General features: G+C 40.2%; 2 protein-coding genes across 10 annotated transcripts in view; one reads left to right on the top strand and one right to left on the bottom strand.

Moving 5' to 3' along the window:
- The window catches only part of Plag1 (PLAG1 zinc finger), a 44,044-nt gene extending 33,996 nt beyond the window's left edge, over positions 1-10,048 (bottom strand). For 6 of the 7 annotated variants that reach the window (XM_076563952.1, XM_076563955.1, XM_076563954.1 and 3 more), the window contains exon 1: positions 9,827-10,014. The gene's annotated coding sequence lies outside the window, so the exon portion shown is untranslated. Of the gene's footprint in view, positions 1-9,826 lie in introns of all 7 variants that reach the window. The other variant, XM_015986284.3, reaches the window with a different exon arrangement.
- A 352-nt stretch (positions 10,049-10,400) lies between these two features.
- Positions 10,401-16,423, top strand: Chchd7 (coiled-coil-helix-coiled-coil-helix domain containing 7). Of its 3 annotated transcripts, none has more exons than XM_006992646.4 (5): positions 10,401-10,551; positions 10,966-11,111; positions 12,801-12,866; positions 14,292-14,390; positions 15,131-15,268. In XM_006992646.4, the coding sequence occupies exons 3-5, from the start codon at positions 12,813-12,815 to the stop codon at positions 15,233-15,235; spliced, it is 258 nt and encodes an 85-aa protein (XP_006992708.1). In that variant the 5' UTR covers positions 10,401-10,551; positions 10,966-11,111; positions 12,801-12,812; the 3' UTR covers positions 15,236-15,268. The 3 variants fall into 3 exon arrangements, with proteins under 3 accessions (XP_006992708.1, XP_042126824.1, XP_006992707.1); XM_042270890.2 differs by having other exon boundaries at positions 10,494-10,704; XM_006992645.4 differs by lacking the exon at positions 10,401-10,551 and adding an exon at positions 16,125-16,423 and having other exon boundaries at positions 10,972-11,111; positions 15,131-15,235.
- The last annotated feature ends 6,203 nt before the right edge of the window (positions 16,424-22,626 follow it).

Below are 22,626 nucleotides of genomic sequence, written 5' to 3'. Positions count from 1 at the left end.
AACGGTGTAAAATCTTGTGATTTTTAGATAAATCTGTATAACCGTTAACATTGCTTTGTTAAAATAAGGTCAGCTTATCCAGTCTTACCTTGAAGTTGCTATGAAGAGTAATAAGCAAGAGAGCAAATAAATTTTTAAAAAGTTTCTTTGAAAGTGATAATACTACACTACTGATTCAAAATTTAATCACATTTCAACCAGTTATTTTAAAAATTTAAAATGGTACTTTATGGAGCTGAAAGAAAAATTCCCAACCCTTCCACATGGGGAACATTACAGGACTACCAAAGTGAAGCTCTTGCCCGTGGCCTTTTCATCAGGGGACAGCACACACACTGCAGTCATTTCTTCTACGCCTCCTGGGAGGGAAGGGCCATCAGGACACTTTGGTCTTAGAAGCTCAATATCTAAAATTAACCAACCTAAGCAATACTTTCCATTGCTACCATATAGAATTACACTGTTTACTGAAGCAAAACCATTCAAAACTTCTGAAAGAAACAGTGGTCATTCAGAAATCAGGTGGCTTGGCCATAAACCTGACTTAAGGCAACTGTGTCTGAGATCCTTCCTGTAAAACAAAGTTTAGATTTATAATATTTTAAAATCTCCTTTAACTTAGAAAGCAGATATATTTTCCACCAAATTCCATATATGTATGTATGTATATAAATATATAGCTTAATAAGCATTCATACAACACTTTCTAACTTGAGTTAATATGTATAAACTTTAAGCCTAACATAGGTTTACACTAACAAATTAATTTATAGTTAGCTTTTATAGTCTGTCCATATTGAGGCTTCCTATCTCCCAGGCTGCTCTGGAAATGAAATGATGAGCCAGGTACAAGCAAACCCCAGTGTTTTATGGCTGAAGCACAGCATTAATACTTAAATACGATGATGATATAATTTAAAAGTCATGTTGGTCAGTGATTCACAGAATTTAACCAATCAAGTTAAGTTTCCTTTCCTTTTAAGCAGAAACAGTCTCTTTTTGTGTGTGATCCTTTTGGTTTTGCTTTTACTAGGAAGAACTTGTAATTACAACTTGGCTAAAATAAAAAAAAAGAAAACTTATGATATTTTTCATCTTTACATGCTCAGAACCCCTGCTTTCTTACTTGACCAGTTTCGAGCCACATTTGGAGAACTAGTCCAGCGCTGCTTTATTTTAGTGAAACGGCAGATTAGACAGACAACAGCATTTACCTTTCAAGTTTTTCCAAATTCTCATTTTTGGCAGCTGAATACGGTACTTCTGAGCTGCATAACTTTTGAAACCTAGCTGGAGCACAGCACCACACACAGAGACAGGGCACACACAACAGCGTCCACGCTCATCTCAGCCTGCACGCCCCTCTCCACGAGTGCTCCAGAACTCACCACTCACACACACCCGTGTGCCTGCCGCAGCAGCACTACCATACACAGGGTGGCAGCACTGAGCGGAGCAGAGCCAACAGCAAGCACACTGGATGCCAATGGGAGCACACCAGTGTCTGAATCCTGATTAGGAAAGAAGTTCGTAGACACACGGGCATTTTGGTTTTAATTAACAAGTCCTTTTAATTCTGGCAGAGGAATCGTGGACTGCAGAAAGGCTATTATGAGTCAGCCTCGGAACGGGATCCGTTATAGTGTTTTAAACTGTTTTCTCCTATTCTTGCTGTAACCAATAAAGGGTGAATTGAGTACAACTTCATTCAAGTATGACACTGGGCCAATGTGGAGCAGAGCAGTCATATCTGTAGTGCCTACTTTGAGATAACCAGAGCTATGGTTAAAGGTACTTCAGAAGAGAACAGCATGCTGTGAGAACAAGGGCATGCTTAAGAAATAAAAGTTTAATACAACTGAATTAAGTTATAACACACACAAAGAGGACTTTTGAGGAAAACATTCAGAATAGTACTTTTAAAAACCACTGAAGTAGCGCTGTCTTGGTAAACACGTAATAATTAAAGCTCCCGAACACAGCAGACATGCAGCTAAATACTAGGCTATCTGTGACTACTTTTCTTTAAAAAAACAATTAATATAATTAAAGATACTAAGATCTTTAATGTAATTTTGGTCATTTAAAATGTTTATTAACTGTCAAAGGACAAATGCTTAAGACCTTTTGCAGACTGCCAGACTTTATTTTATTTTGACAATTACTTTGTTTACAAACTTCTGGGATTTAAAAACAGATTCAGAAACAAAAACAATTCTTTCAGTTAAAATTCTGTCTATTTCAACAGTAAATCAATTTATTCACATAAATATTTAAATCTCTTTTTCCCCAATTAAATTTATTATTTGATGGTTCATTTTCATCTCAATTTGGGTAAACAATTATGATAACACATCTTTATATACATACAACCCTTTAAAATTTGATGCACGGCACATTATTTTTGAGGAATGTTTTACACCTTACTTTAGAAGTCTGAAAGAGAGCCTAGGGAGGCTGACACACGCACTGCCCACAGAGCAGAGTGGAATCGGTCATCTGCGTGACGTCACGTCTGAGGACGCACAGGCTTGTGAGGGGCAAGCGGAGCCCACACTGTCACCGAGCCCTACAGATGTGCACTGTACTCACCCAGACCTGCACTCTTTGAAAAGCCTCTACATCTTCCAAGACCGAGCCAGCAGGGCTGCTTCCTCCACTCTTGGTGTGACTACTTTATTGTCCGTCCAATTCTATCTTAATGCTGAGATCATATGCCTTTCCAACCATTTTCAAATAAAATACCAATATTAGAAGAGAAACACAACTAAGAGAATTTACTCAATTAAATTACCTCAGACAATAACAAATTACCAAAACACAGGAAAAACATTTTCTAACATTTACTTAAGCAATTTTAAATGTACTAGGAGAGCAAATTTATACCTGGGGCTGAGTTTGCAATCAACTATACTGGACATACCAGTGCTTATTTTAAGGATATGATAGGTCTTAACCATCACATGTAAAGTAACAAACTTTCCATAAACTTATAAAAATTATAAGTTTCATGTCAAAGTAATAGAGCTAATTTCTCTTCTCCAGAATGGAACATTCACAGAAATTGTATTTAGGAAATGTAAAAAGCAACCTAAGAAAGGGAATGTACTCTTATATAAATGCTATTTTACTTCATTGCCTTAAGATGGTACAATAGAATCTTTTATTGTAACTTCTTTGGGCATGATGAGAACTAATCTGGGCTCTGTAATTAGAGCATTAAGACAATACAAAAAAATACAACTAATTTACTGAGAAAACCTATCAGACTAAAATTCAATTGGTGCTCTTTTGAACCTGCAAAGTTAAACAACCTTAAGTTTCCAGCCTTGGTTTCTGAAAATTCTCTTCATCCAGAACAATCAACTGATGGATCTTCAGAAAAATAAAATTGACAGTAACACTTTCTGATTCCGCCTTTTAGACAAAAGATTTATAGTCCTTATTTAAAAACTGATTTCTAGTTTCCAAAAAATGTATCTTAAAGATTCTAATGCCCACTGATCAGACATTAGATGGTTTTTTATGATGTCAGGTGGCAGTTCTTTAATTGTTACATTTACTCTGAGAATAGTCTCATACTCAGAAACTGCAACATAGAAAACCATAAACAACCTACATGCAATACACCAACACTGGTAGGGGACAATAATTTAAATCTTAACAACAGAAAAGCTTAAAATGAGACTCTCATTCAAAAAAGGTATATTTGAAGACCCTGAAATGCACTACCATCCACTTCTGGAACGGACTCCTGCACTCCCAGAGCAGGCTGCAAAACTAAAGGTAAATTCTACCAGATATCACAAGAGCAGGTTTCAATTCTCCTTCAGAAAACCAATTGCTAATTAGTAAACGAGAAGAGAAATGTCTTTAATCAGCAGCATACACCTTAAAATATCCTGAAAATGAACAGTCTTCTTGGTGAAATACTCTTATTTATACCTTATAAAAGCCTTTAAAGTGTTATTAAGACTGTAAGAAATTATTCAAATTGCCCTGAAAAATCCACAGAACAAAACTATTCTTAGAATGGGGCTTTGAAATTTATTTTACTATCCTAAAAAAGAAGTTTTAAGCTTTCCAATAAACAACAAGAAAGGCAATTTTCAATGACTCCTAAGGCTCTCAAACTATTTCACCTAACTACATATTTAAATACTCTTTAAAATCTTTTTAAAAAAACATCAGAAAATGACTTTCTCCTTTTCCTTCTGTTAAAAAAAGAATTTCAAATCATCACTACAAATCATTCTTAGAATTTAGTTTAATCAAAATCTAAAGAAAGAAGGATCAGAGGTTCTAGAGGTCTAATTTTAAAAGGTGGTTACAAATCCAGCAAGTTACACTAAAAATATTTTGATAAAATTCCCCAAATTAACACTCAGATATTCTTTTTTTGCAAACTTGTGATTTTTGCTTTATAGTTGATTATTCTTTATTTACATAAGTTGAATCTTAAATTTATCATAATTACTATTTTATTCTAAAATTCTTATTTCTCTGGTCTCTCATCATTATTTTTGGACATTTTAGTTTACACTGATGTAGTACACTTCCATTGTTCAAAAGTCTTATATTTAAAAAAGCATCAAAACCACATTTTTGTTCTCTAATATCTTCACATTTCTAGGTTTTCTATGATTTTAAATTAGGAAAAAGTTCCACTTAAAAAACAAGGCAAAAGAATACTTTTAGCAAACTGTTTTTCCTATTAACCTAGGATGTAAGTGCAGAAGTTCACTCACTCTACACATGCACATACATTTCATAGGTAGTCATCTCAAATTCCCAACACATACTTTGGTTAGTTTTAATACCAGGATACTGTAATAACTCTGTTTACAAGACATTCAGGGACTTTTAAACACTAACAATTTTAATGCAATATCACACTACTTCACTTTTTAAAAATGAGATATTATTTGTTTTATAACATTTTTTTGTACTTTGATATGCACTTAAAAAAAGCAAAATCCTTACGAATAACACACACAATACATATACAGAATCAGAACACAAAAACATTCAAATGTCTCTGATAGTCAGCCTCAGCATGTCCTGATCAGCTCTCCCCTACAAGGAGGACATACAGACAGGAGGACACACTAGGTAGAATGCAAACCTCAGGGAGATAGGCCAATAAATTGAAAAGTAAAAATCAAACTATGCCTCTGTAATAATTTCTATTAGGCTTTTATACAGATATATTTCTTATAATGTCAAATGTTAACAACAACATACCAACGTTTCATAAAAATTTATAACCTAGAAATACTCATTTATTTTCTCAAATTAAACCTAAAATTAAATTTTCAAATGAGATATAAAAGTTGCCCTGAAGTGAAGGAAAAGCAGTAACAGTAGATTTCGGATTTGAGAGCTTCAAAAAAGTTAGCAATGATATGATTACAAAAAAAAGCAACGATAAATCACTTCTAAAGTGTCTTTGTGTTGGAATGGAAAAGAACTCTTCTGCCTGAGTTCTGAAATCACAGTGACCATGTACCCTGCCCTCACACTGAACTTGTTTGTAAACACTTTTCTAAGGCTACCTAAACACTTACTAACTGCTTAAGTATGCTGCCTACATTAATTCCTGTTAAAATTAAAGAAATAAAGGTATACCTTTGTTTCCAAGCAATGACTGACATGCTTTCAACGTATTCAGTGTTTCAGGAAAAACATTGTTTATCAGGTTCTTAAAATATTTTGAATGATGGCTGAAGTGAGAGTTTCTCTGCCTTGCACCCTGAACAGACGCACTTGCTTAGCTTCTGCTCAACAGACACACTTTTCTTCTTCTGAAACTCTCCTCATGTGTAACAGGTTAATTTTTTACATGTTTAATTCCCAAGGAATAAAATAACAAATAATAATATTAAAACATTTCTAGAAGGATGAACATTTTGATTACACAACTTGAGAAAAATGATTATTTAAGCAAACTTCAAAGACAGCCATAGACATAGGTTTTAGTTGTCTGTCTTTAAAATCCCAGTTACAATAGGAACAGAACATTTAATTTAGAAAACAATAATTTAATCCTTAGGTAAATTTCCAGAATATCTTATGAAAATGTATTTAATAACAATAAAGATTATGATAATAATGAAGGAAAATTCCCATATTTGATTGATATTAAAACATAAACAGCATTCTTAAAATTTCCAACTTCATTGATAAAAGCAAAATCACTACTTTAGCTAAAAATGTCTGTTTATTGAAATATTTTGATTATAATAAATACACAGATATGGAGTTTTATCAGTATTAGCCCACACTCACTAAATCATCCATCACAGCAGAAAAATCCTTTTCAGAATTTTGAACAGCAACACTGAGCATCTAAGTCTCAGATAGGAATCTAAATCGGTGAGATTTCTTTGACTTTAAGTGAAGTAAGAATGTGGAGCAATAGATATCCTTAGATGATTTCTGTAAATTCGTATAATTTAACGGGACTTCTAGACAAAGGAAGTTCAACAGGTAGGGTTTCTAGGACATTAAAGACCTTAATGCAGGCATTTCAAACCAGCTACTGTGGCACTCCCTACTAAAGAAGACCCAAAGAGTGACAGTTTGAAGTTGGGCGTTCTAAGTACATTTTCTAATTTAGAAAAGTAGCTGGTTGTACAAAGCCCAAACATAAAAGTTTATATCACCCTATATGAGAAAGAATAACCTTTAGTAGGAGAACTTCTGTTGAGGCTGACAATAAAGAATGGAATCCTATTTTTAAGTGCCCAAACAACTTAAATGGCTCAGTGAGCTAACAACTAAAATCAAAACTTGCCTTGACTTTGACTGACACTGAATTTATTGGTATTAGTATTTGGTTTGTCAAAGTGGCAACTGTTCAGTATCCAACTCTCATGTATTTTAAGCACAAAGCATAATCCTGACTACTTATAGTCAAAGTAACTACCTTAAGCCAAAAACACAATGAAAATGCAAAATAAACTTCAGAGGTTTTATAAGTAATGATGGAATCTGAAACCTTTGGACAGAAGGTTATGGTGGGGAGGGGTTATCTTCTTCATTGGTTCTTTAATCTCTTTCCAACCCATTGTGATTTAATAGTGATCTGTGACACTGTTTTCTTTAGTGACTTCTTAGAAAGCTGTAGTTGTTTCCAAAGTGGGAAACCACAGGATGATGTGCTCACAGGACACTGATAGTGTTCTCATGGAGGTATTTACAGAAAGGTGCTGAGAAAATTCAGTTAGAAACAGGAACTAACACACAATGGACTTTAAAATAATAATTTTTATGCAGTATGGCAAAAGAGAAATTGCCTAAGAAGCCCAAAAATCCAGTTCTAACTCTGATCCATTTCTACAAATTGTAAGAACAAAGCAAAATAGAGATTTATTTCCTAAACTCCATCTGCCTGTGGAAACTGAATGTAAGTTGTTTCCATTCCAGATTAATCTTAATCTCAAATACAGTACAGTTAACAACGTACACATTTTACCTTTTGAAAATACTGGGGACATCTAAGACACAAGAGCCCACAGTAGCTAACGATTAGTAAACATTTCCTGTTAAACACAAATCACTTCAGCCAAAAAAATGCAAATTGATAGGCTTCTGGATTTTCAAGCATTTCATTTCCAAAGTGTAAAGTTACAACATATGCACAGGGTGGACTTTAAAAATGGATGTGTATGTAAACTTTTCCATGGTCTTCATGGGGGCCACTCCCGCCTCCCCAGAAATGTCTACTGCCTACAATGTTAAGGAATCTTCACCTCTTTGCCTGTAATTTTCAACCAGAAGTCCTCAATGTACCTGAAGCCAAACTGAATATTAGGTATTTTACAAAATGGCTGTAAACCCCCATTATGGGCATACATGGCTCTTTGATCTCACTGCACAGAATTCATAACTGTTCAATAATGCTATACCATTACACCACACACCTTCAACTATTTCCATTTTTCCACAATTCCTTCCAAAATCAGCTTCCAGAGCAAAGCAATGTAACATGAAAAGTTTCTGGGAGGGCTTGTTACATAAAAGAACAGCGTGGATGAAAACTAAGCCACACTCGTATCCATCTTCTACTGGGCTTGTTTACCCTCCTCTCCCTCCATCACTCCTAAACGTGGGTGCACTTGAGTAATGGAAAGAGAAGGCTCTTCCATCACCACACACTTCCAGCACCTCTGCCTTTGGTCCTCAGACAGTAAGTCTCCGTAGGTGATGAAAACCCTAAGAAAAGAGAAGCTGTCTCTTTAAAATGCCCTGCTCTGTCCCAGATCCCACGTGGAACCAACATCAGCAGCACTTTCCCACTAACATCTATGTGATGCAAGAGGCACCATCCTTTTATATACATAAAACCAGAAAACCTCAGTTCAACATTCCTTAGTGAGGGCGAACAGGTGAAGGAAACGTGTCAGGAAGGGAGAAGCCAAACAACTCCCCACCCCTCCCCAGAAGGTTCGCCAGTCTCGCCCTCCAGTCTCTCTGGGCAACAGCACCTTTCTACCCCTCCTCTGGAGAGCCCAGTTTAAAGAAAGGAGGGAGCCACTAACAAAACCTGAGGCATAAATGCGACGAAAATGCAATCTAAAGCCGCAAAGGTTTATTCTTCCAATCACACACATTAACTCTATTAAGAAAATGGCATCACTTTTTTTCTACCAAAAAAAGCAAGCCCCGCAAAGATCATCAAAAGGGAGTTATAAAATAGCAAATATAGTGTTTATCTTATCTCAGATCAGTCCACATTACCAATAAGTTTAGCAGTTTCTGCACTACCACCTCCCCCTCCCTCCCCCTGCTTCGCTTGCATTGGATTTTCACGTTTTCTCATTGTCGGTGGAGTTATAAAAGGCTTTTGCCCTTCGAAAGTTTTAAAAAATAAATAAATATTAACTCCTTGGTCCCTGCAAAGTCAAAATGGACTTCAGGGGAAAGGCGGTTCACACTTTTACCTTTAGCGAGAAAGGGGGGAGCATCCCGGATTTTTAGGGATTTTTTGCGATTTTTTAACAATTTTTATTTGGTTATATGCCTGAGTTCTCCCTCCATTTTGGTTGTTTATGATACTGACAACAAGCTGTCCCTGCTCCGTCCCGATCTCCTGCTTTCATTTAGCACCCCCTCCCCCTACGCCCCCGCCGCCACCCTGCTGGGTCCGGCGCCCCGCGGACCCCGCACCCCGACTCGGCTATCCCACCTGGGCAGAGGGCAAAAACAAATGCATTTCTCCAGAAAAGAAAAACCTCTTCGGAAAAGGGGGCAAAGTTACCCCAAGTCACTCCCAGTGCCCCCCAAATATTGCCGACCGCGGGTCTCCGCCAGGCCCTTTGGGAAGCGACCTTCCCCCGGGATGTTTTGGTGGAAAATGCGGAGAGTTTCCTCTCAAAACCGAATTTATATTAATTTTTCCCTTATTTTTCGGGTCTCTAATGTCTTCCGCTCTCGCTGCTGCCGCTGCCGCTGTCACAATATTCACAGCACCAGAGAGGAGGAGGAGGAGGAGGAGGAAAACTTTTCAAACTTTCCAGACCCTGAATAAAAGGTTTTTTTTTTTCCCACCGACCTCACCTTCGGGTCCCCAGCCGCGTCGCCCCCTGCCCTGTCAGCAGCGACCTCGGGAGTCCTCTTAGCCCCGCCGCACGATTTTATTTGATTTTTTATTATTATTTTTCTCTCTGGGGTCCTGAGCAGGGGCTGGGAGTAGCACAAACTTTTCCTCCTCCTGCCGCCGCCGCGGCTCCTCTGCCCCCTCGGCTAGTCCCATAATTTAAATAACCCTGATATTCCTCCCGCTAAACGCCTCCCCGCCGTCCCGGACCCCGGGAGAACTCACCGCGGGGCTTTAACATCCTCCCTCCGGCCCGTCCGCCGCCTTTACACCGCCCGCGGAATTTCTAATAATTTTTTTCTCATATTTCGGGCTGGACGCGGCGGGCCTGGAAATTGTTTCCTTACGCCTCTTTCCAGCAGCCATTGTAGTGTATGCGCTGCCCCTGCAGCTCAACTTGCAGCTGCCGCCGCCGCCGCCGCCGCCGCCGCCGCTGCCGCCGACGTCGCGCCCACTGCCGCCTCCCCCCGCCCGCTCGGCCGCCGCCCCCGCCCCGCGCCCGCCCGCCGGCCCGCCCTGGCCCCCGCCCGCCGCGGTGCCCGCCCCCCTCACGCTCCGCCCGGGCCCGGCCAGTCCGCGCGGCCGCCGCCGATTCCGGCGCGTCCATTGGTCGGCGCAGCTGCCAGTCAGGCCGAAGTGTTAAGAGCGAGGCTGCGGGGCGGGGGGCGCGGTGGGGCGGGGCGAGGGCGGGGTCTCACGCCGCCCCACCCACTCCTCCTGCCTGGGCCCTCCTCCCGCGGCCCGGGGGCGGAGCGAACAACGCCCGCCCCCGCCGCACAGAGTCCCTCGCGCCTGTCAATCCGGCAGCAGCGCGCGCGGATTGGACGGACTGAAACGGGGGGCGCGGGGGCAGCACGTTGGGGTGCGCGCTATTTAAGGTCCTGCTGCGTGAGCGACTGACGTGTTTGGAGCTGCAGCCGGCTCGGGTGCTGGCCGAGTGGCGACCGGTGGTGAGTGGTCTCCGGCCCCTCCCTCCCTCCGCGGCAGACCCTGGACAACGCTAGCCGGGGACGCCTACCCTAGTTCTCGGCGCCAGTTCGTCCGCGGCATGCCGTGCTGTCGCTGCTCGCGCTACGCGACTCCTCCGGCCGGGGCGGCGGAAGGTGACCCTAGGCAGGTCTGGGCACCCCGGATTGTGTCACTCCCCGCCCTGCCCTTCCCGGGTCCTCGCGGTCTGCTGCGCCCCCTTCCCCAGCCCCTGTGTCGCGTCCACCTGTGCCGGCTGTGCACTGTCGGATACTGCGGAGCGGCACCCCGGAAGGCGATGCGGTCCGGGAGTCGCATCCTTTGGGATTCTCCTCTGATCTCCCAGTGCCCGTTAGTGTGTACTTTTTAACTTTTTGTCCTTGTTCCTCTGCACCCAGGTTTACGGCGTGGTGTGTTTCTGCTTCCGGATTTAACCCTCAGACCCGGCTCTGAGCAGCCTAGGGGCCTGGACGAGTTCAGTAACGTGCCCTTCCCCCACTACGGATCAAAGCTACAGGGAGAGTGGGAATCTGGAACTCTTTGGGTAAGCCATTTGCCCTTTAGAGTAGATTTTAGTGATTCCTCAGATGTGCTGTAGGTTGGCAGCCTTCCCTCAAACCTTTGGTTTTCTTTTTGAATATCCTCTTGGAAGTAGTAGAGAGTTGTAACAGTTGTTCACTCTGACTCTAATTTAAAGAGTAAGCAGATAAGGCCTCTTTAGCAGGCCACTCCATCTTGCCCTTCAGCCCCACTCCCCTTCAGCCCCATTTCCTCTTCCTGAACAGTTAACACAGGGATTCATATGAAGGAGGTGGCATTCGGAAATCCATGCTTAAAGTGACTTGCATTGAGAATCCAGAATAAAAAACACAAAAAACAATGAAATGGGAATAACTTGAAGCAACAAATTTAATGACTGTGTTGTGTAGGTATTTTTAAAGCATTTCTGGCTGATGATAATGAAATAGAACAGAATTCCTTCATGATTAGGACACAGCTTGACTTCTGTTTGTGTCTGATTGTTGCTGAGATGATAATGCCTGTGTATGAACTGTCAAGCAGAGTTCTGTGAAGACATGACAGGATAGATATGAAAGAGAAGGTTGTACGTTTGTACGTGTTCTTAGTTCTGTTATTTCTGTTAGGAAGAGGCAGTCCTGTAAAATCCTGTCTTCTGAGGAGGAGAAACTTCTAGACACAGTTGGACTCTGCACTGAGTCTCTGTCAGCACGCGTCTGTTGGCTGGATGTTTTCAATGAAGGTCATGAAATCCAATAATCATTTGGTGATTATTGAAAGTTAAAGGACTGAAGAATAATCAGATCCATCTTTTAGCCCAGACATCCTGATCTTTCTCAGTATAGAAGGAACTGGACAGGGTGACCATTGGCTGAGAAATGTTCACTTATCAGGAGTTCATGGGCTTGAATTACTTTTTCGGCATATTTATTATTTCTTTTAACATTTTTGTGACATTTCATTCAAAAATTCTGACTTCTCTGAAAAATCCCATGCTTTTTTTTAATTTTTTATTTTTTTAATTCAGTGGAGTTGTGTACATAATGCTGTCTTACTTCTCTGGAATATACTTTGATTTTTAGTTAAGAGTAAACTAGAACAGGATTTGGGCACGTAAGCCAGATCAGCCTCTTTACACTTATTATAGGGATTTTTCAAAGATGGTGAGTAGCTCATCAATGCCATATCAGTATATTGAAACAAATAAAGACCATTCTGAAATAACTGTGACTATTGCTTTTTACACCCTGCCTCCTTCTTTGAAGAGAATTGTCACCAGTTTCACTTGAACTGGAGTTTGAAGAGCAGTTGTCTTGAACCATGATTGATAGACTTACTTCATGAAGTGTATTCCTTGATTTGGAATAACTAACTGGCTCTTCGTGAAATGTGGTGTCTTTAACCAATAGACTTTTTGCAAAGCTGTATTTTTAAGACTTGGATTGGAAAATTACTGAACCACATTAGCATTCCCTGACTTCCTTCAACCCAGGGAAGTGTTATTTAAGTAGAAGGTAGTGCTGGAATAAACTTTGAATTGTTTTTTAAACTGTGGCCTTTTAGAACGTTGACTAAGCAGTAACTGGCTTTTTGATAGATGTGCTATGTTCCATTGTTTACTACACTTTTGAGAGTTAAGTTTTCTGTGCTTCTGGGGCTGATGACATTTTCTGGTCATTTCCTTCTTACCTGTTTTTCTCCCTTCTGCCTTCAGTGAGAAGACAAGATGCCTATGGTTGCAAGGCGGCTGAGAGATCCTGACATAAACCCTTGCTTGTCGGTAGGGTGATTTGCTTTTCATTGTCATGAGTGTTAACGTGGGAAAACCACTCTTAATTTTGTGGGCATCTGTTTTATACAGTTATTGAATAAACTATTATTCTGTGAAAAAGATATTCCTGGCCAGTGTATTTTATTTCACTCTAACATTTTTAAATGACCAAATGTAGCTAACAAAGACTCTTTTCTTCAACTTTGCTTAGTTGTGAAATAAGCAGTGTTTGGTTGTTACTGTAAAACTTGACAAGCATATGTAATGCTAAGGAAAATCTTGAGTCCAAACATGATATAATACAGCAAATTTAAAACAATGGTTTTAATCACAGCAATTATTTAATCTCTTTGAGACAAGCTGGCTGAGTCATGGGTTGAGAGTATGATTAGCTTATTTTAAGCTTAATGGTTCTCACCAAGGTATCTTTTAAACAATGTTGTGTTGAAATAATAAGCTTTTGTTGACATTAATTGGGTGTAGCTTGTAACATTTTGTTGTGGCCTTGCCACTCCTGAGAAATGCAATATAAAAATCATCATATTGTTTCCATGTGGAGCACTAATTCACCATCCTGTATGGCTTTTTCAAAAATATACATTATACAGTATATATCCGTTGGTCTGTATATTCTGTTTTCAACAGCTTTATTAAGTAAGTAAGTATTGTTTAGATAAGGTATGTTTCTTAGATTTGGGAAGGAGATTCCCTGCCTATTTGAAACTTTATTTAACTTCTCACAGTCATACCTTTCACTTTGAAGCTTGTTGTCCAAACTGCTTCTAGTTCAGACAGCTTAAGTTTAATTATCAGTGGTAACTACCTCATTTTAAACTCATGGCCTTGTGTTGCTAACTTTCTTTTTGAAGTACATTAATGATAACTATTAAAATTGCATATGTAATAGTATGCTTGCATAATGGAGTGAACGATAGCCAAAAATGCACCTAGATGAGTGCTGTTAATTTAGGTTTCCTTGATGTAGATCACTTACTCTCGTAATTTACTTGGAATCTCAAAACGAGCATTAAGATCAAACATCAAGTCAGAATGAGAATTGGGGAAAGCTGGGAGAACTGCACCATGAGCTGGGAGACAGGTTCCTCTCTCTTGCTGTGGAGCAATGATCAGCATGGTTTACCTTGCTTTAGCTTCTGGAACATAGGACCACAATCAGTGCTTTGGCTCAAACTCTTGTGATCAGATACTTAGAAAACTGGCCCAAACTGGAAAAAAAAGATGTCTTTTTAAGTTGAGTGTTTTCTGGAATAGTTGGCTTTATTATTTGGGTTTTATAAGTCTACCCACTAAAATGAACAAAAATTATCCATTTCACATCTGCTCCGAGGGGAAGCAGCTTCAGAAGGCTTTATGTTTGGATCTCTCATAGACCACATTCCACATTTTAAATGATGACTCTCTTATATATTTAAGGAATCTGATGCTTCTACCAGATGTATGGATGAAAATAACTACGACAGGGAAAGGTGTTCCAATTACTTCTTGAAGTACAAAAACTGCCGGCGATTCTGGGTAAGCTCCTCTTAGTACACTTCTTGTAGAACTCTGTTCTTAGGCTCTTGACTGAAGCTGATATCAGTCAATAACCCACAGTCTTCTCCATGATGGCCGTAGGGAAATTTAACCTTCAACCTTATCTTCTGTGTGGTTTTTCAACTCTATGGGGTCCTTGAGAGATTGTTTCATTCTATTCTAACAGTTAAAGCTTCGGTTTTGATATGGATAAGTCTTCCTAGGGAGGTATCTGTAGTCATAAAATAGCCTTGTTATAAATTTGTGTTTCCTGAAGAGGAAGAGAAAGTACAGTTTACCCCTGATGCCATAGATCTCTTTAGACTTCTATTTCTGTCTCCTTTCCCACAGACAATCACAGTTGTTACAATGTGATTAATACATTGATAATTCATTTCTGTTTCCCTGAGTACCATATCCAGCTCCTTCCTTTTCCTTTTCTGATAGTTAGTATCACTTAATCATGCACAGCTTTTGTAGGTGGACTGTATACACTCTTGTCTATACTTCATGGCATATTCCTATCCCACTCCTGTTAATAATGTTTTCTGTGGGGATAATCACGTTGGTGTAAATGTTAATAGACTGAAACATTTGGAGTTCCAGAAGTAGGTTTTAGAGTTTTAAAACTTGGGTTTTAGAATTTTCTTTTTGAAGAAACAATAGAAAATTACTGGCAAATTATTGCCATTTAATACATGACTGATTTTGATTTTTTTTTTTTTTCTGCCTATATACAGAATTCTGTCATGGTCCAAAGAAGACAAAATGGAGTTCAGCCACCTATGCCTACAGCAGCAGAAAGAGATGAAATTTTGAGAGCAATGCAAAGGATGCCCTATTGAGTATTTGCATTAAAATTGCTTCTATAACTTAAAGCAGATGGATTTTTTTTTTTAAGTCAGTGACTGTTGAAATCTTCAGACTTTACTGGTTTCATCCCAGGCAGGGCAGGTTTGAGCTGTGCAAGGTGAGACAGAATTCAGCGAGCCTTAGGTCTTTGGTGTTTGCTTTTAGTGCTGTGACAAGAATGTTATTGCCATGCTGTCCCTCATAGAAGGACAGCAATGTGAGGAAGGACTGTAGGAACTGAGCTCTCCTGGGCCTAGAACAGACTCCTAGGGCTCTTACCAAGGTAGTGTTTCTAAGAAAGGAAATGATGCAAGCAACACTGTGATGGGAGGAAAGCAAACTGTGATTGTGTTGAAGAATAGCCTGTGTTTAAAATGAGTGGAGAATGAGGTGGAGAGATGATGGGTGAGTGAGCTGTGGGTGCAGTGGGCTGCAGACCTGGGCTTCTTCCCTGAAGTCCTCATCCTGCTGCATCCACCATCTTTAAGGTTAGTGCATTCACTAGGAGATAAATGGGCACAAGAACACTGCAAATGTTTTGGCGTATACAAAACTGTTACTTCTTTAAAGGAACGCTTGATTCTATGATTGTGGCTAAAATTCATGAATTTTTGGATCACCTAAAGCCACAGTACCAGTTCTTGGACCACAGTAATAGGCAAAAAAGAAATGGACTCTTGTAGAAGTAGAGTTTCTAGTTTCAGATGACAGTACACACTGCATATGGGGTTTATTAGATGAATCAGTGTGGGGGAGCTTAATTTCATTTAATGATAGGAAACAGTGGGAATGTTTGCTGTGGTGACTAGATGGTACAGGAGCTCTCCTTATTCTCACTGCTTTTTCATAGTTTGTTTTGTATTTAATAATAATGTGTTCTAGGAAGTCAAGGCAAACTCTTGTGTCCCTTTCCGTCACCTGGTCCTGAATCAGGAGTATCTGTGACTCTTCAATGAACTCTCCAGTCGAAAACCCAGCTCAGAAGTATTTAAACCAGATGACATTTATTTTTTTATTTTATTTTTGAGACAAGGTCTTGCTATGCAGTCCAGCCTGGCCTGGAACTTGATGGTCCTCACACCTCAGCCTCCTGAACACTGGGATAATATGTGAGCCACCACATCTGGCTTGACCTGATTGTTGGATGAGATTCTATTTGAATAAAAAATGGATTGAAAATATTTTGTGGCGCAGAACTTGTGGGAGTAGCCAACCAATGTTTGGTTTAACTTGAGGCCTATACCAGGAGAGGGAACCCATGTCCTACACTGCCTGGATGGCCAGGGACCAGAGACTAGATGGCCCAGAGACCTAGGATTGGTGCCTTGTCCAGTCATCATCAGAGAGGCAGAGACCTATAGCCACACACAAGGAGAGAGAATCTAAGTTGGAGGTCTCCATCAGGTCTTTTCCCTAAAGGATTGGAGAACCCTGTAGAACAGGGTGAGGAAAGATTGTAGGAGTTAGAGGAGATGGAGGACACTTGGAGAACATGCCCACCAAATTAACTAAGCAGGTTTCATATGGGCTTACAGAGACTGAAATGGTAAGCACAGGGCCAACTGGGGCTGCATCACATCCTCTGCATATGTGTTATGGCTATTAGTTTGGTGTTCTTGGGAGACTCCTAAAAGCAGATTGGGTATGTCTCTGGCTCGTTTGCCTGCTCTTGAGACTCTCTTCCTCCTATTGGGTTCCCTTGTCCATCCTCAGTATGAGGGCTATCACCTTGTCTTGTATCTGGTTATCATCTCTTGGAGGCCTGCTCTTTTCTGGAGAGGAAGCAGGGGGAGTTTATGTGGAGGAGAGGGGAAGTTGGGCGGGGGGAGCTAGGAGTGGTGGAGGGAGGGGAAATTGTGATTGCTATGTATTGTGAGAAGAACGTTTTTCAATGTAAAAAAACATTTTGGGTTGATTTTTGTGAAAGTGATGATTTCAGGTGGATTTCAGATTTAGTACATACTTGTATAAGCATTTCTTGTAGCTAGAGTTTTTCTGCCTTGCCCACAGTCAGAACAAATCTTTTCACCCGCCAGTCCCACAGCCGCTCAGACCCAACCAAGTAAACACAGAGACTTACATTGCTTACAAACTGTATGGCCATGGCAGGCTTCTTGCTAACTGTTCTTATAGCTTAAATTAATCCATTTCTATAAATCTATACCTTGTCACGTGGCTCGTGGCTTCCGCCATCTTCACATGCTGCTTGTCATGGTGGCGGCTGGCAGTGACTCCTTCTGCCTTCCTGTTCTTTCTTTTCTCCTCTCTGTTAGTCCTGCCTATACTTCCTGCCTAGCCACTGGCCAATCAGTATTTTATTTATTGACCAATCAGAGTAATTTGACATATAGACCATCCCATAGCACATTTCAGTACACGTAAGTGTAGCTGAAGTTTCCCTATGTCCAACCTGGCCCATGGTCAGGACAAATCTCTCTCACCCGCCAGTCCTGCAGCTGCTTAGACCCAAGTAAACACAGAGGCTTATATTAATTAAAACTGCTCGGCCATTAGCTCAGGCTAACTATTGCCTAGCTCTTACACTTAAATTAATCCATAATTCTTACTTATGTTTAGCCACATGGCTTCATACCTTTTCTTAGTTCTGCCTTGTCATCTTGCTTCCTCTGTGTCGGGCTGGCGTCTCCTGACTCAGCCTTCCTTTTCCCAGAATTCTCTTTTCAGCTTGTTCCACCTATACTTCCTGTCTGACTACTGGCCAATCAGCATTTTATTTATTAACCAATCAGAGCAACACATTCACATGACATCCACAGCACTTTCTCTCTTTTTTTTTTTAAAGGAAGGTTTTTACTGTGGTTATCACTTTGTATAAATAAAATGCTGATTGGCCAGTAGCCAGGCAGGAAGTATAGGCAGGAGAAAGAGAATTCTGGGAAGTGGAAGGCTGAGGGAGAGAGATGCTGCCAGCCGCCACGATGAGAAGCAGATGTTCAGATACCGGTAAGCCACGAGCAACAAACTAATTATAGATTAATAGAAATGGGTTAATTTAAGAAATAAGAACTAGATAGCAAGAAGCCTGCTGAGAACTAGATAGCAAGAAGCCTGCCATGGCCATACAGTTTGTAAATAATATAAGCATCTGTGTGTTTATTTTATAAGTGGGCTGTCGGACTGCCGGGGCTTGGCGGGACCCGGAGAGAAAACTCTCTAGCTACTGGTTTTAACTTTAACATGGTAAAATTACATATATCAAGCAAGAATTACAGTTATAATATCTAGTCTATTTGTATTTTGTAAAATTAAAATATCTATCCTATATTTGTGAGTCTAAGGTTTTATATCTATCTTATCTCTTATCATAACCAAAGAAAATTATAACTATTTCATCTTTAACTACATCAAAGACCTCAGAAGGATATAATATTACCTAAGTAAGCAGGAAGTACATTATAAGCAACTTCTAAAAATCTAGAATGATAGAGACAGCTGGCTGCCTGGACAGTCACCCAAAGTTCTGTAATGTTGGGACATCCATCTTCAGCCCACAGGCCTAGCTACAGTCTTTCAGTCCTGTGTGTGTGTGTGTGTGTGTGTGTGTGTCTTGTAGAATGTCTGGCAGTTTCTTTTGCAAAGCAGGAACATGAAGGACCATCTTGTCTTGTAAAGTTCAGTGGTCATCCTCCTATGGGTCCTGCATGTCCAATCGATGCAACATTTTGTCAAACAGTCCAGGCAAGAACAGTTTCTTGTCCAAATTACTATTTTTGCCAAGAAGAAGATAAACTCCATATAGAGTGTCTTCGATGCCCATCCTCCTCTCTGAAGTAAATCAGTGCTGCCAGGAGCAGACATGTTTCATTGTCCAGAAGGTCTAAATTTTTAAAACATTTTAAATGCCATGTTTTGTAGGTCTTTGAAGTGTTTGATGATTACCTACCTAATTGAATTATATCTACGTATACCTAGAAAACTTAACATGACTATAAGTTTGACTGTCATAGAAGACTAATTATTAATCTGTATTTTTAATTATCCATTGCAATCTAAATGAGTTACATAAACATAGTACCTCAAATGAGAGTAGAAATATACACACAGTATAACAAATTAACTTTAAATTTGTATCAATAAACTAAAATCCATAGCAATGTAAAACATTTCAAATAAGTTGTTGCTCTTTAAAAGTAGGTTCAACAATCTACCCTTTTATCCTATCTATATTTTATATATAGTGCTATGGATATTGCTCTATATGCTGTGAATGTGTTGCTTTGATTGGTTAATAAATAAAATGCTGATTGGCCAGTAGCCAGACAGGAAGTATAGGCAGAACAAGCAGAGAAGAGAATTCTGGGAAGAGGAAGGCTGAGTCAGGAGTCAGCAGCCAGACACAAAGGAAGCAAGAGGTGAAGGCAATAATGAGAAAAGGTGTGAAACCATGTGGCTAAACGTAAATAAGAATTATGAGTTAATTTAAGTGTAAGATCATTTACAATTTCAGAGGTTCAGTCCATTATCATCATGGTGGGACATGGTGGCATGCAGGCAGACATGGTGCTGGAGAGGCAGCTGAGGGTTCTACTTCTTGTGCTGGCAGCAGGAAGTGGTCTGAGACACTGGGCATGGCTTGAGCAGATAGGTGACCTCAAAGCCTACCTCCACAGTGACATACTTCTTCAAACAAGGCTACATCTACTCCAATAAAAGCACATCTCCTAATAGTGCCACTCCCTAGGAGGGCCAATTACCTTTAAACTACCACAGTGGTGGACTATTTTCCTAGTCCTCTTAACCCTGTGGGTTCAACCAAGCACTGTGAACAAAATTCTCTACATAATATCAAAAGTATTATAAAAATAAGCAAATAGGATTTAACTCAGGAATAAAGGTTATTCTGATAACTGAAGATCAATTAATACAATGTAATAAAGGCATCAACCAAATACAAAAAAAAAATTTAAGTGTAAGAGCTAGGCAATAGTTAGCCTGAGCTAATGGCTGAGCAGTTTTAATTAATATAAGCCTCTGTGCATTTACTTGGGTTCAAGTGTCTGCAAGACTGGTGGGTGAGAGAGATTTGTCCTGACCATGGGCCAGGTGGGACACAGGAAAATGGCTTTATTTATCAATCAATCAGAACAGCACATTCACAACATACAGAGTGATATCCACAACATGTAAGCATATTCCCTGACTTAGAATTTTAATGTCATCTCTACATAGTTGTTAGATCTCAAACCCTCGAGGAATGGCTGAGTTACCTCCTTAACATATCAAAACAGACCTAGTTGCCAGGTTCTCCCAGCATCCCTCATTCCCACCTGTTACAGGGTTCTCCTGGCTGACATATCCTACCTCCTACCCTAAACTTCTCCAATCCAGATATTCGATTGGACTCCTCTCCCCAAGTTGCCCTTCCCTATATAATCCAACCATTTTGGTTACTTGGCTCTTTGGTCTACCCTTTAGCACCATGGCCTCTTGGTTCTGCTCCTCTCCTCTCTCCCCTCTCCTCATATGGCCTCGCTCAGTCTGGTCATGTTCACTCTAGATTCTCTCAGATGTCTCTGCCTCTGGCTATGCTCTCCCTTTTATCTACAGTAAACTTTCTCCTCCATTATACATAGTCATGTCCTTCCTTTTTTATTTTTCTCATTCATCTGGTGCTGAAACCCAGGAGTGGTATAAATGAGTTCCCTTCCAAGGAACTTGGCTTCTTCAGACCAAGATGATGATTTGACTCTCCTAAGGTATGTATGGATCATTTGTTTCTGCTGACTTCTGCTACCCACAAAATTTAGTTCCAAATTCTAGAGTCCAGTTCTTCAGCTGCTGCTTCCCTCTACCTGTTTTCTAACCATTTATCTCTCATCTAAGTTTCTCTCTGGGCTCTGGCCTGTTATGCCCCCCATGTGGGCACCTACATGTTTCTCTGGCTCATGCAGCTTTGTATGCCTCTAGCCTGCTACCCCAATGTGGACATCTTCCTTTTCTCCTCTCCTTCTCTCCTGGGTAAGTGCCTCTATGGAGCCCCTGCTTTGTCTGCTTTTACTGTGAAGACCACACTGGTGTGCTTGGAAGCTCCTCTTGCCCCCACTGGGCTCCAATCACAAGGTCGATGAACACCTTTCCTCTGTGATATAGAACTTTTTTTCTCTCTGACGAGTTTCCCATTCCACCTGGAGACACCCTGGACGGAAATTCTTGTCACCTCTCTTACTTTCCCCTAGGAACTGCAGGCCTACTAAGCTACCTCTCGGCTCCTGCTGGCCAGTCCTGCACTCTCAGTTCCCTCCTGGAGATTATAGGAACACACCCACACTGTAACCCCCGCCGCCAGTGGTGTTCTGTTTTGCAACCCTTCCTCTTCTCCTCCACGGACTCAGGTTTTATTCCAACAGCTTGGCCTCAATACAGATCAATGGCCCAAAACTGGCACACTTGATTTCCAAATTCTCTCAAATCACAACAATGCCGCTGCACAAACAAGTGAACGCCAAATCTCCCATATCTAAACTTGTTCCACTCTACACTTCCAAAAGTCTCTTATCTCTAAGGTTTTACTTCCCACTCTTAAAAATCTTTTATCTCTATGATTTCTCTGTAATCTGTTCTTACAAAATCCTTGAAAGATTATGCTGTGAACTCTGTCTCAGGATTTGTAAGCTCATTGGGTGTGGTTAAAAAATCTACAACAAAAATTTGACTTTAAATTTATAACAAAAGGCTTGTAATTAAAATCTTGTTCAGAATATGCTGTGTAACTTAGATCAACTCTTTTTTTTGTTTTTGTTTTTGTTTTTGTTTTTGTTTTTGTTTTTCGAGACAGGGTTTCTCTGTGTAGCTTTGCGCCTTTCCTGGGACTCACTTGGTAGTCCAGGCTGGCCTCGAACTCACAGAGATCCACCTGGCTCTGCCTCCCGAGTGCTGGGATTAAAGGCGTGCGCAACCACCGCCCGGCATTTAGATCAACTCTTAAGAAAATAGATGTTTTTGAATAGCAATCATATGGCCCAATCCTTCTGAGCCCTCTGCTTACCGTTGTCTCTCTGTTTTAGACTAAGGAAACAACAGTGGGTCTCAAATATTTTGGATTGGTATGGATTTTTGTATGGTGATAAAATTTTAAGGTTTATAAAGGTCTACTCAGATTAACAAAAATTGATTTAAGTTGTATGTCTAACTACTTATATCTTTGCTAAATCTGTTCAACACCAGGTTTCTAAAAAATTGAGATAAGTAACAATATATGTTTGATGAATAAAGTATATTTGATAAATAAGATTTATAAATCCCTAAGATCTACTCAGGTTCACAGTAATATTTGTCTAACTTCTTTGTCATTTCTTACTTTGTTAAGCTTTAACTATTTAGATGAACTTAGTCTCTCTCTCTCTCTCTCTCTCTCTCTCTCTCT

The sequence above is a fragment of the Peromyscus maniculatus genome, chromosome 2 (assembly GCF_049852395.1).
Source record: "Peromyscus maniculatus bairdii isolate BWxNUB_F1_BW_parent chromosome 2, HU_Pman_BW_mat_3.1, whole genome shotgun sequence".
NCBI lineage: Eukaryota > Metazoa > Chordata > Mammalia > Rodentia > Cricetidae > Peromyscus > Peromyscus maniculatus.
Note: the sequence above shows the minus strand (reverse complement) of the source record. Positions and strands in the feature narration are given on the sequence as shown.

Excerpts from the sequence above, each read along its gene's own strand:
- Chchd7 (XM_006992645.4), top strand. The coding sequence starts at position 12,813 with ATGCCTATGGTTGCAAGGCGGCTGAGAGATCCTGACATAAACCCTTGC. Across the intron at positions 12,867-14,291 it reads ACATAAACCCTTGCTTGTCG|GAATCTGATGCTTCTACCAG; the intron begins GTAGGGTGATTT and ends TATATATTTAAG. Across the intron at positions 14,391-15,130 it reads AAAACTGCCGGCGATTCTGG|AATTCTGTCATGGTCCAAAG; the intron begins GTAAGCTCCTCT and ends GCCTATATACAG.